General features: G+C 45.6%; 2 protein-coding genes across 12 annotated transcripts in view; one reads left to right on the top strand and one right to left on the bottom strand.

Moving 5' to 3' along the window:
- Positions 1-6,719, bottom strand: part of LOC137306689 (protein C1orf43 homolog) — a 13,020-nt gene extending 6,301 nt beyond the window's left edge. Inside the window, exons 1-5 of the mRNA XM_067976031.1 lie at positions 6,507-6,719; positions 5,771-5,872; positions 3,233-3,350; positions 1,933-1,986; positions 7-64 (exon numbers count right to left, since the gene is read on the bottom strand). Coding sequence (XP_067832132.1) covers positions 7-64; positions 1,933-1,986; positions 3,233-3,350; positions 5,771-5,872; positions 6,507-6,569 — 395 coding nt within the window. The 5' untranslated portion in view covers positions 6,570-6,719. The remainder of the gene's footprint in view (positions 1-6; positions 65-1,932; positions 1,987-3,232; positions 3,351-5,770; positions 5,873-6,506) is intronic.
- A 184-nt stretch (positions 6,720-6,903) lies between these two features.
- ubap2l (ubiquitin associated protein 2-like) overlaps positions 6,904-12,950 on the top strand; it is a 76,423-nt gene continuing 70,376 nt past the window's right edge. For 9 of the 11 annotated variants that reach the window (XM_067975964.1, XM_067975962.1, XM_067975958.1 and 6 more), the window contains exon 1: positions 7,493-7,578. The gene's annotated coding sequence lies outside the window, so the exon portion shown is untranslated. Of the gene's footprint in view, positions 6,969-7,492; positions 7,579-8,338; positions 8,363-12,950 lie in introns of those variants that run through there. The other 2 variants (XM_067975955.1, XM_067975956.1) reach the window with 2 other exon arrangements.

Here is a 12,950-nt window from a genome sequence, read left to right as displayed (position 1 = left end):
TCCAGCAGGAAGCTGCGGAAATTCTTCCCCGTTAAATGCTTGGCACCTTCGCCACTGAGGATATCTGCAGCGATAAACGCGTCCGGGGATTCAATAAAACTGCAACATAGAATCATACAGCACAAAAGGAGACCATTCAGCCCATCGTGCCTGCGCCAGCTCTTTGAGAGAGCTATCCAATTTGCCTCACTCCCCCTGCTCTTTCCCCATAGCCCTGCATATTTTTCCTTTTCAACTATTTTTCCAATTCCACCGAACCTGCTCCCACCACCCTTTCAGGCAGTGCATTCCAGATCATAACAACTCGCTGCGTTAAAAAATTCCCATTTACCGCTCTGGCTTTATTGCCGATTTTCTTAAATCTGGTTACCGACCCTCCTGCCAGTGGAAACAGTTTCTCCTTATTTACTCTATCAAAACCCCTCGTGATTTTGAACACCTCTATTAAATCTCCCCCTTAACCTTCCCTGCCCTGAGGAGAACAATCCCAGCTTCTCCAGTCTCTCTACATAACCAAAGTCCCTCACCCCTGGCAATGTGGCGCAATAAATATTCCAACCAGCGAGACAAGTGAAATAGTAAAGAAACTTCGTTAAATCAGGCAGCCAAGCATCTATAAAAAGGAGTTAGATAACGGTGGGTGGAACGACAGATGAAATGCCGATAATCGTATAATACATCTAGAAAGAAACAAAAGATGGAGAACAATTGTACTTTACAATCAGGTCCGGGGCAATGGTCTGAGGAGGATTTCCTGCACACCTTTTTTGTTTTAAAATGCAGTTTGTTCTTTTAATGCAAATTTTATTTTAAAAACTTAAAGAACTTGCATTTATATAGCGCCTTTCAAACCTTTTGAGACAAGTGCAGCAGAACAAAGGATATGGAAATTGCATAAGGGTCAGAGGGAAATTAAGCTAATCTGTGTGTTGTACGTGGAAGACAAAAATGGATGTTTGAAGCCTTTCAAGCAGCACAGCTGAACGCAGGCGGGAGTGGTGAGGATGTGGGACTCGCTACCACATGGAGCGGTCGAGGCGAATAGCGTAGATTCGTTTAAGGGGAAGCTGGATAAACACACGAGGGAGAAAGGAATAGATACACTGATAGGGTTAAATGAAGAGAGGTGGGCGGAGGCTCGTGTGGAGCATAAACACTGGCACGGAGCAGTTGGGCCGAATGGCCTGTTTCCGTGCTGTAAATTCTGTGTAAGACCAGCCTGAACAATATAATCCGCTTTTAACGACGGCACTATTTCCACTCATATTCCGGAGAATTCCCCAGGGTCCTCGAGACAATTCTTGGCGTTTTTACGTTGCTGAATCTGGCGCGCTCTTCCCCTGGTGGGAGATTCAGGGATCCGGTTTTCTCCGTGGGTCAGCACTGGGATAATGGGAGCCAGGCCGGGTAAAACCTGGGAGCCGCCTCACAGACTCTGGTCTCCCGGAATCTGAATCGAAATGGCGCTGGCGTAGAAGCAGATTTAGACAGAATCCCTCACCTCAAACAAATATTCCTGTTTTTGAACAGGAATGTACCACATCTGGGCAATGAGAAGAAGGTTGTCAGCCACCTTCAAGTCTTTAGTAAGGGATGTGAAAGATCCCACGGCCACTATTTCGAAAAAGAGATGGGGAGTTCTCCCCAGTGTCCTGGGCCAATATTTATCCCTCAACCAACATCACTAAAACTGGTCGTTATCACATTGCTGTTTGTGGGATCTTGCTGTGCACAAATTGACTGCCGCATTTCCCCACATCACAACAGTGACTACACTTCACAATTACTTCATTGGCTGTAAAGCGCTTTGGGACGTCCTGAGGGCGTGAAAGGCACGATATAAATGCAAGTCTTTCTCAAGCTGCCCTCCGTGAAGGTGGAAACCAGAAATTCAGGCCGTGCCTTACTGAGTCACTATGATCCGGCACTCACCCACATGTCTGATGGCATCCAGAGCCTTCATCCTGTACAGATAGTTATAGCGACCTGCAGAGATTAACAAGTGAAAATGTTACCATTGCTGCAATCAATTCAATAAACTTTGAAAACCCCTAGTTCCCTTCCAACCATAAAACATTCTGATCTTTGGATGCAATTTTCTTTCTGTAAATTTTACGCTCATCAAGTACCTGCCCTGGGAGTGTTTGATGGGACAGTGTAGAGGGAGCTTTACTCTGTATCTAACCCGTGCTGTACCTGCCCCTGGGAGTGTTTGATGGGACAGTATAGGAGGGAGCTTTACTCTGTATCTAACCCATTTCAGGCACCAAATCACGACAACGATTACTCTCACGGCAGATACAGCATAGGTTAGATACAGAGTAAAGCTCCCTCTACACTGTCCCATCAAACACTCCCAGGGCAGGTACAGCACGGGTTAGATACAGAGTAAAGCTCCCTCTACACTGTCCCATCAAACACTCCCGGGGCAGGTATAACATGGGTTAGATACAGAGTAAAGCTCCCTCTACACTGTCCCATCAAACAGTCCCAGGGCAGGTATAACATGGGTTAGATACGGAGTAAAGCGTCCGTTCACTTAGCAGCATGATCCCGGTTGTTAGCCGATTTGCGGATGAGAAGCAATCTGGTCTTCCTGGACTCCTGGACACCGGGTTACACTGCTTGCTATCGCAGACTGTGGTTGTTGTGTCGGCAGCAGATTCTGCTCTATAAAGAGAAACTCACACACCCAGGTGTTCGCATATCATTTGTGAATGGCCATCTCCCAACAACAACAAAGAGCAAACCATTATTATTTGGGCATCATGATTCCCGTATGGCTCTAGATGGCATTTTGACACCTGTCACAAGCTCCAGATCACACACACATGCTGACCTATATCAGCTCCCGGTCCGGCAATGCCTTGAATTAAAAATTCTTATCTGCGTGTTCAACGGCCTCGGCCCCTCCCCATCTCTGTAACCTCCTACAACTCTCTGAGATCTCTGAGCTCCTCCAATTCTGGCCTCTTGAGCATCCCTGGTTTCCATCGCTCCACCATTGGCAGCCGTGCCTTCAGCTGCCTCGGCCCTAAGCTCTGGAATTCCCTCCCTCAACCTCTCCCCTCCTTAAAACCTACCTCTGTGACCCAAGCACCTATCCTAATATCTCCTTATGTGGCTCGGAGTCAAATTTTGTCTGATAATCGCTCCAGTGAAGCGCCTTGGGACGTTTTACTACGTTAAAGGTGCTTTACAAATGAAAGTTGTTGCTGCTGCCGTGGGTTACCTTGGGTTCTTGGTTCCTGAAGTTGCAGTAAGCGCACATCGTCCTCATCCAGCAGCTGTGGCTCGTAGTCGAGGTCCTGGACTTTCAGTAGACTCCGTTCAATCTCCTCCCTTAGATCCTGCCGGAAAATACACAAGAAAAGAGGAGCAAAGTTAACCTCTGGGGCATAGAGTGCTCTCCCATATCCTGAATGCACACTCTCAGGATATGGGTATCACTTGCAAGACCAGCGTTTGCAGGGCCTTGAGAGGGAGAGTGGGACTAATTGGACAGGTCTTTCAAAGAGCTGGCACAGGCACGATGGGTCGTATGGCCTCCTTCTGTGCCGTAAGATTCTATGATTTATTGCCCATTCCTAATTGCCCCTTGAGAAGGTGGTGGCGGGCCTTCTTCTAGAACCGCTGCAGTCCGTGTGGTGAAGGTTCTCCCACAGTGCTGTTAGGGAGGGAGTTCCAGGATTTTGACCCAGCGACGATGAAGGAACATCGGATCCCAACTATCCTGCAGAGGGGCGACTCGACAAGAAGCAACCTGCATGCAGAGCGTGTGCAGTTGTAAAAATAAGAACACTTTTTAAAAAGAACTTGCCCCTCCCACCCCCCCGATTGCACTCTAGCCTCAGCGTTAAGCGATTCAGTCCAAACTGCAGACTGTGACCACCCCCCCTCCTCCCTCGAGCCCTGGCAATCCATCCCCCAAAGCCTGAGCAAGTCTGTTCTATCGGGGCTTGTATTTCTTATTCATGGGTTTGTCCTGTTTGAATTTTGTGGGGTTTGCAAAGGACTGTCGCCTCATTGGTGGCTAAATCCTCAAACCACCTAGGGGGGAAGATACAAAAGGGTCCAGAGGGGCAATTTTTTCACTCAAAGGGTGGTGAGTGTCTGGAACGAGCTGCCAGAGGCAGTAGTAGAGGCGGGTACAATTTTGTCTTTTTAAAAGCATTTGGACAGTTACATGGGTAAGATGGGTATAGAGGGATATGGGCCAAGTGCAGGCAATTGGGACTAGCTTAGTGGTATAAACTGGGCGACATAGACATGTTGGGCCGAAGGGCCTGTTTCCATGTTGTAAACTTCTATGATTCTAAGATTTGCTGGTATCAGCAGCTTGAGATATCTGCCGATTAATGGGAGCAGGGGTTTTAAAAATTTATGTGTGGCCCCAGAAGAGAGAAAGCTTGAATATCTCCGATGTAGGTAGACAATCCAGGGCATCACGGAGGGAGTGCTGCATCGTCAGAGGTGCAGTCCTTGGGATGAGATATCTGCCTGTGGTAGTATTTCAGCTGGGTGTGAAAGATCCCACAGCATTATTTGACGAGCAGTAGGGGCTCTTCCCATATCAAGATTCCTCCATCAACCGATAACTGGTCACTCTTCTCATTGCTGTTCGTGGGATCTTGCTGTGTGCAAAATAGCTGTCACATTCACCCACATAACAGTGGTCGTTACATTTGGTGGCTCACTGCAAATGAACCATTTTCAGAAACTTTCATTTGGTAATTCTACTGACCCACTCATCCCATCTGTAACATTCTTCACAGAACTGCTCTCCCCTCCTTTCCTTTATTAGCCGAGGCATAGAATACAAGAACAGGGAGGTTATGCTTGAACTGTATAAAACACTAGTTAGGCCACAGTTTGAGTAATGCGCACAATTCTGGTCACTACATTGCAGTGATTGCACTAGAGAGGGTACAGAGGAGATTTACAAGGATGTTGCCAGGACTGGAGAATTTTAGCTATGAGGAAAGATTGGATAGGCTGGGGTTGTTCTCATTAAGGAGGTTGAGGGGAGATTTAATTGAGGTGTATAAAATTATGACGGGACTGGATAAGAGTGGACAGGAAGGACCAATTTCCCTTAGCAGAGGGGTCAGTGACCAGGGGGCATAGATTTTAAGCAATTGGTAGAAGGATTAGAGGGGAGCTGAGGAGAATTTTTTTTATCCAGAGGGTGGTGGGGGTCTGGAACTCAGTGCCTGAAAGGGTGGTAGAGGCAGAAACCCTCAACTCATTTAAAAAGTACTTGGATGCGCACCTGAAGAGCCGTGACCTACAGGGCTATGAACCAAGTGCTGGAAAGTGGGATTAAGCACGATAGCTCTTTTTTGGCCGGCACTGACACGATGGGCCGAATAGCCTCCTTCTGTGCCGTAAATTTCTATGATTCTAACCAAAAGGTGGCCACTGGGGGATAGCTCCCTCCGATATCTTGGCATTGGTACCCCTTCTTTACCGGCAAACTTAAGAGATGGGTTATCTGAGATGGCTGTCTGAGGGGCATCGCTGACAAGCCAGATAAGCAGACAAGTCTTCATCCAGTGCTGACATATACACACATTCAGGAGGGGGCCACTGGATAGCAATCAGGGGCAGTAACCCCCCCCACCCCACCAAATGATTTCCCTTCCCCCTCCCCTACCCAGGGGCGCTGAAACAGATTGCAGTTGTTCTCGCCATGAGAGATACCAGCACAGATGCGACAAGGGGGAGCAAATCCCAAGGACTTACCCAGCGCAGCTGCACGGATACAAACCTTGGGTGCGTTGTGGCCGATGGGCACGTGAGGACCCCTCCTCGATTTCATGGCAAACCTCATGATCTGACGCTTGACAAAGATAAACAGCAGGACAAACACCTGGAGACAACAGAAAGCAACATTACTCAGATCTCCAACTTCCCCTTTTTCTTAAAAACCAAAAAAAAAAATCAGCCATCTTGCATTGCACTGCACTGCACTCCCAGTTCTGACAAAAAGCTCATCAACCTGAAACGTTTAACTCTGTTTCTTTCTCCGCAGATGCTGCCTGGCTTGCTGAGTATTTCCAGCATTTTCTGTTTTTATTTTGCACCGCATTAATTTGATTAAAAGAAAAAAGGGTTTTTTTTTGCAAAAGGCAAATCTTGTCTAATTGCATAAATAAGAGTTTTGAGATTTGCATTAATTCGATTAAAGAAAAGGGGTTTTTTTTTGCAATTCTATAAAAGGCAAATCTTGTCTAATTAACTATTGCATAAATAAGAGTTTTGAGATTTGCATTAATTCGATTAAAGAAAAGGGGTTTTTTTTGCAATTCTATAAAAGGCAAATCTTGTCTAATTGACTATTGCATTAAATAACAGACTAACTGGAGATTTGCATTAATTTGATTAAAAATAAAGGATTTTTTTTTTACAATTCTATAAAAGGCAAATCTTAACTAGTTAACTATTGCATAAATAAGAGCAACTGGAGATAACTAGAAGGTGATAGGGGCCCAGTCATCACTTACCAGGCTGCCATAGGCCATAACCAGCACCACATTCACCCCAGACAGGCTCTTCGCACTAGCCATATTTTTCTTCTTAATATATATGTTTTTAAAAAGAAAATATATTATTATTTACGCACTAGAGGCCTACAGGGCCCAGAGAGCCCTTTAAACCCCATTTATAAACAATAACAGCCACACTTGGGGTGGTTGCTGGGGACACGATCTCGCGAGACTTCACTCCCCTTTTCGGAAACACTCGTGAAATTCCGGGCCGGCCTTTCAAAATAAAAATCTCCATCGGAATTTATTTTTTTTTTGACTCTCTTTTTCAAAAAAAAAATGACCCACTGTCGCAAAAATTGTGAATTTTTTTTCCAATCGATGTGGTTTGATTTTGTTTGTTTGCCAACGATCTAGGCTTCGGCAATTTTCGGCGATCTCCGGCGGAGATCGGAAACCCCCAGTGGTCGGCAAACCTCGGTAAGCGGGACTGGCGCGAAAACCGCGGGGGAAAATATCACGAAGAGCGAGCGAGAGAGAGAGGGGTTGGGGAAACACACTGTTTAATGGAGGGGAGGGGGTGCTAGCGGTTTTATTTTTGATAGCAACTCATATAAAAGGAACTGGGAACCTTTTCGACGCGGACGCAACATTTAACGTGTTTTTTTGTGTGTGTGCTGAAAGGAAATGGGCAAAAAAAAAACACAAAATGGCGACGGCGAGAGCAGCCGACCGGAACTCGGGTCACGTGACAGTGGGGGGGGGGGAAAGAGGAAAAATTCCTCTTTTAAAACAAAAAAAAATATCGAAAAGGGTGTATTCCAGTTCAAAGAAAATTAATGCACCAATTTTTATTTAATGCAATGAAAGATTTGCATGGGTGGGGTTGGTGGAGAAGAGGAGGAGGAGGAGGAGGAGGGGTGGTGGAAAGAAAAGGGAGACGGGGGTTATTTTTTTTGGGGAAAAAAATGGATGTCGTCATCAGAGTCAAAATGGCGGCGGGCAGGGAGGGGGGCTGAAGCCGCGCTGGGCCGGGTCACGTGCCGGGGGTGTTTGTGTGCGTGTTTAGTGCAGTGTGGACTGAGAGCAGGTAAAGTTTGTGTCCCTCTTATTGTCTCCCGTCTAGGCTTTTTTTTTTGGCTTGGTGGAGAGGGGGGGGGGGAAAGGAAAAAGCGTGCCTTTTTATATATATAATTAAAAATAAATAAATCTGCCTCATCCCCCCCCCCTTTTATTTTTGAGAGAGCTGTGGGGGGGGGAATATTAACAACAGCCCCCCCCTTCCCTTCTCTTTTCTTCCTCCCCCCCCCCCATTTTTTTATATATTTGTGTCAGGACATGAACAATAAGACCCCTCCTTTTTTTATATATATAAAATCTCCTTTCCTTCACCCTTCTCTCCCCCCCCCCCTCCTTGGCTGACTTGGGAAGGGAGAGGAGAAAAAAAAAAGGGCCGAGGGGGGTTCCAATCGATTCTGCCCCCCCCCCCTGGAATAAATCGATTCTTTTTTTGTTGCTTCCAAAAAGGGAGGCCTTGAAAGCCTGGGGCTCGCTTAGTGTTGTGAGGGGGAGGGGGATGAAGGTGAGAGAAAGGGATTTATTTTGTGTGGGGTTTTTTTTCCCAACCCTTTTCCCCCTCCCTACCTTTTTTAAAATTCGAGATTCAATCTAATTTTTTTGTGTGTTGTTAAATGCTATTTGAATTCGTAACTGTTGATGTTTGGAGGGGAGGAGGGAGGGAGGGAGGTAGGTGGGAGGGAGGGGGGTTGAAGAGAGTAAATCGACGTCTGGTGGCTTGAGGGCCTCAAGGCCTGAGCCAGAGCAGAAAGCGGAAGCCATCAGCAGCTAATAATACAGCAGAGGTGATTCCTGTGGTAGGGCATCTTTTTTTTTGTGTGTGTGTGTTTCTCTCTGGCTCTCTCTTTCTCTCTCCAGCTCGGAAGGAGAACAAACCAAACCATTGAAATCATAAAATTATCAATGCAAATATTAATGCCAAAATAGATATAACAAATGCAGGAATCACATTAGTGGGAACGATGGTGTTGCCCCTCTGTGGGAAGGTGTAATTGCAAATTATTCTGCATGTTAAGATATAAGCGTCTGAATTCCGAATTTGATCTTTGTTTAATGGGAGCAAACGTGCTCAACGTAAGTGAGTAAACTTGTCGTTAATTCCTTTGACGCTAGAATGATCTAACTATATATTTTATATATATAAATATAATGTATGTGTGTTAAATGTACGTTGGGGTTTAGATCGCCTTCCCCATTCTCCACTCTCCCTTTGGAATTTATTCTGCAGCTTCGGAGCCAATTCCGTCATTTTCTTTTTTGCCCAGCCATGTAATTCTGTGACCGAGTAAAACGAGGGGAGCGTTTGGAATCTCACTTTATTATTTTTTTTTGAAGAAAATCTGTCCCTGGTAACATTTCGCCGAGATCAGCATCAGGTGTCTCCCCGAAAAAAGGAGCAACAGTATGCGACCATGCAAAAGCAACTTTTTTGTAACTTTTTTTTGGCAGAATTTAACCCGTTCATTTTGCTAAAGCTTTAAGCGCACGTACTCTGGTATGGAGACTGTTATGTGGCGCAGCGCTTTGTTCTGTGCATCTGCCTCTATATTTGCTGATAAACCTTAACGAGAGCTCTTTTTAAAAAAAAAGTCACTTTACAAAACTTATTATGCAGAGGTGGTATTGAAACCTAGCCAGTACGTGGGCTTATTGACTAATGAATTAAATCGTTGCAAGCGCAGTTTTATATTGTTAAGCATATACTGTGCTCGTTTTAACAGTATATAAGCAGTCAACCTGTGACCATACCACGTTTTTATACCACCATTTTCTTTTAAGGGTGCAGCCTGAGACCCATTTGTCTTGGACTGCACAGCAATCCAAACCTGAGTTATACTGGAACTCTGGAATGTTTCTGAAGCCAGTTTGGAGTCCCGCACGCAATGGGTATCAGTGTGGCTATGCAGTCGAGTTTGTATGTACATTTTTACATAGAAATTACAACATGGAAAAAGGCTGTTCGGCCCCACCGTGTTGGTGTTGATATCCCACTTGAGCGGTAGTCCTAATCTCATGTACCTACCCTGTTCCTATATCCCCTTTTCCTTCATCCAGCCTTTGATGCTCGATATGTTAAATGTACATTGGTCTTTAGATGCTTTCCCTATCAGCCACTCTTGCTATGGAATTTATTCCACAGCTTTGGAACTGACAATGTTTTGTGCTTCATTCTGGTGGGGACAAATGCATACCCTTGAAGTGAAAACTGAAGAGACACTTGCACCATATGAAGAGAAACAAACTACTAACTTGTTAGGCCACACAGTGCCGGCGTCACCATGGCCTGATGCTTGATGCACTGCATTTATCCCCCATGTATTCCTGAATTTGCAATTTAACCCCCAAACTGCAGCAGATTTCACTCTCTCTAAGTGTAGGTGTCTGATAGCTGATCTGAATCCAGAGTTACACTGGCACTTTTGCATGACTGAAGCAGAAGGTAGCCAAACTTTTCATTCCTAGATCTGGGTGCTCCTCTCCATCCTCCTTAAAACTATAAAGAACCAGTTAATTTCTTTTCAAGTGTTCTGGGAGATTTCCTTAGCGATTTGTAAGCATTCCCATTTTCCTTTTTTTTTTCCCCCGCCCGCCAAAACCGCTATTTATTTTTAGGATTTCGTTTGGTGCAGTAAATCTCAGAGCGATTTGCACCGTAAGCTCCGTAAAAGTGCAGAAGAAAGACTTAAAATTCCAAAACTCAATAAATCCAATAGGAAATTCAGGAGAAGCTTCAGGTGAGAATGTGGAACTTGTTACCACATGGAGTAATTGAGGCAAATAGCATAGGTACATTTACGGGGAAGTTAGATAAACACACGAGGGAGAAAGGAATAGAAGGATATGCTGATGGGGTGAGATGGAGGAGGCTCTTGTGGAGCATAAACACCAGCACAGACCAGTTGGGCCGATCGGCCCTTTCCACGCTGTAGTCGCTATGTATTTTCCATTTTCTGTGTCTCCTACCGTCACGGACATGGCACTTTTCTGCGGGAAGTTCATTTTACTTCTGTGTGTTTCCACTTTCCAATCTCTTGGCCGCTGTTTTTAAAGTCTGTAATTTAGTTTTCTCGAGCGAGCTTGAGGAAAATTCACGTAGCTTTAATTTAGCCCCGGCCACTATTGCCAGTGTATAGTACAAAAACATTGGAATGGCTTAATTTCTGTGACAAGGGCAGACATAATCCACTGGAAGAAGATTATTTCCCAAATTGCCGTTCTCTTGTTAGTCATACTCTCTCCCTTGTGTGTGTGGTTGCCAGTCCATTGGGCGTTCCGAGGAATATTTTCTGCTAACCATGGCTCTTTGCCCCCTGCCCCCTTTTTTTAATAGTGCTTTCCATTCTAATTTCCACAGTAGTAATCCCACTGATTCGAATTGCTGGGCTTGGGGTTACCATCAGTGGTTGACGAACAGGACAAGCCATTCTGTGGGCCAATTTGTCTTCGTTTGAGATTTGTGCCCTGATCAGTCGGTACCAGCCAGTGCCGGTATAACCACTCGTTGCTGGGTTTCTTGGCTGTCTGTAACACTTCAGTTCTGTTCCTATCACAATGGGGAGGGTGGCTGCACAGAAAATTGTGCTTAAATCAATGGCCCACTGAAATTGTGGCATGATTTTAAAATGTTGGTATTTTGAGTTAAATTTTGCATATGGCTTTGAAATCTGTGAGCTGCATTTTGTGCCTTTATCTTCTAGTTTGGCTTAAAATTGAAGAGCAGCGCTTGTATTTTATCTACCCATTAAGATTTTATTTTTCACAAGGAAGAAGGTGTCAGTATAATAGGCAATGCCAGCAGTTTTCTTCATTTTCATATAATTAAGGGAACGAGGCCCATTTCCGGATGCAGCAGGGCACTCACTGTCAGTACAATGTCTAGGATTGTACGTTTATCACAGGCTTTTTTTGTTGCTGCAAGCCCCCGTTGAATTCATTAGTAAATGTCAAATAAAAAGGAGGGGAAAACACAAAGTCTTGTCAGCATCTGTAATGAGAAAAGGCAGGTTAACATTCTCCTTTGCTGTTCTGACCTGAGATGTTTTCTCTGTACGGTTGCTGGCTTACCTGCTGTGTTTTCCCCAGCATTTTCTGTTTTGCTAAATGAATCCAGTCCCTAAATCTTCGTAAATTTTATGGCCCTTTTTCCTCCTGCCTTCCTGCTTTGTTGCCCATAAGGGGCTCTGAGCAACACTTACAGCCTGTGTGAGAATATACAGCCCAATGTCCTCGGTGCAGGATGAAGAGTGTAGGACAAGATAGCTACAGATGCCTGGTTGTTTGTCCCGTAAAAGGCAGATAGTGAGATCCAGTGGTACCTTTATCTGGAGCTCAAGGGTGGGCTTGAGCCTTAGAGCAGGAGTGTAGGAAGAGGGGCATGGAGACGCACGTCCTAAATTTGTGTGGGCCGCTGGCTGCAGCAACATCCTGGGTGTGGGGGTGTGAAGAAATGGATCTTGTGTAACTTTATCTTCACTGCTCCCCCCCCCCCCCCCCCCCCCCCCCCGAAGTGGAGCTGACCTGATTTTTGCGGTCTGTGGGAATCTCGCCTCAGCCTGGCTGTAAATGTGGCTTTTCTTTGCCCTGTGTTCCCCGTGGTGTGGACTCATCTGGTGGGAGGTCTGTCTGTCACAAGCAAATCCTGATGCAGTGTCGCAGGATAAGGGGTCGGCCATTTAAGGCTGAGATGAGGAGGAATTTCTTCACTGAGGGTTGTGAATCTTTGGAATTCTCTACCCCAGAGGGCTGTGGAGGCTGAGTTAGACAGATTTTTGGACTAAGGGAATCAAGGGATATGCGGATCGGGCAGAAAAGTGGAGTTGAGGTTGAAGATCAGCCATGATCTGATTGAATGGCGGAGCAGGCTCGAGGGGCCGTATGGCCTACTCCTGCTTCTGTTTCTTATGTAATGTTCTTCTCTCTGGGCCACACTATTGGTTCATGTTTCCTCGAGCAGAAATATGACCCAGCAGTGAGGGGAAAGGTTGCAGTTTCCTTTTAACGATCTTGCATCCTCTGGGATCTTGGGGTGCTTCCTCTCTGTGGTTCACCAATTATTTCCATCCGCATGGGGGTTCAGAGTGACAGCAATCGATCGTGGCGTCGTGAATAGCTTGGTGCCTTCCAATTATGTTGTTAGAGGCTACTGGGAATGTTTGGACCCATGACCAGTTTCCATATTTGTCAAGATTGCGGGCCTTGGCACCATGCTGGCCAAGTTGGGGTTGCCCTTGACCTGTGTGCCACGAGCAAGGTGCTCTGACCCAGGAAGTAAATTGACAACCAAGAAGCTTGCGACTGAGTCTGCGGGACTGCCATTGGTTTGGATTTGACGGTGAATAATTTTCTTATTTCTGTAGCTGAAGTGGTAAACAGATTGAAGTTGCA

This window comes from Heptranchias perlo, chromosome 44 (genome assembly GCF_035084215.1).
Source record: "Heptranchias perlo isolate sHepPer1 chromosome 44, sHepPer1.hap1, whole genome shotgun sequence".
Lineage (NCBI taxonomy): Eukaryota > Metazoa > Chordata > Chondrichthyes > Hexanchiformes > Hexanchidae > Heptranchias > Heptranchias perlo.
Note: the sequence above shows the minus strand (reverse complement) of the source record. Positions and strands in the feature narration are given on the sequence as shown.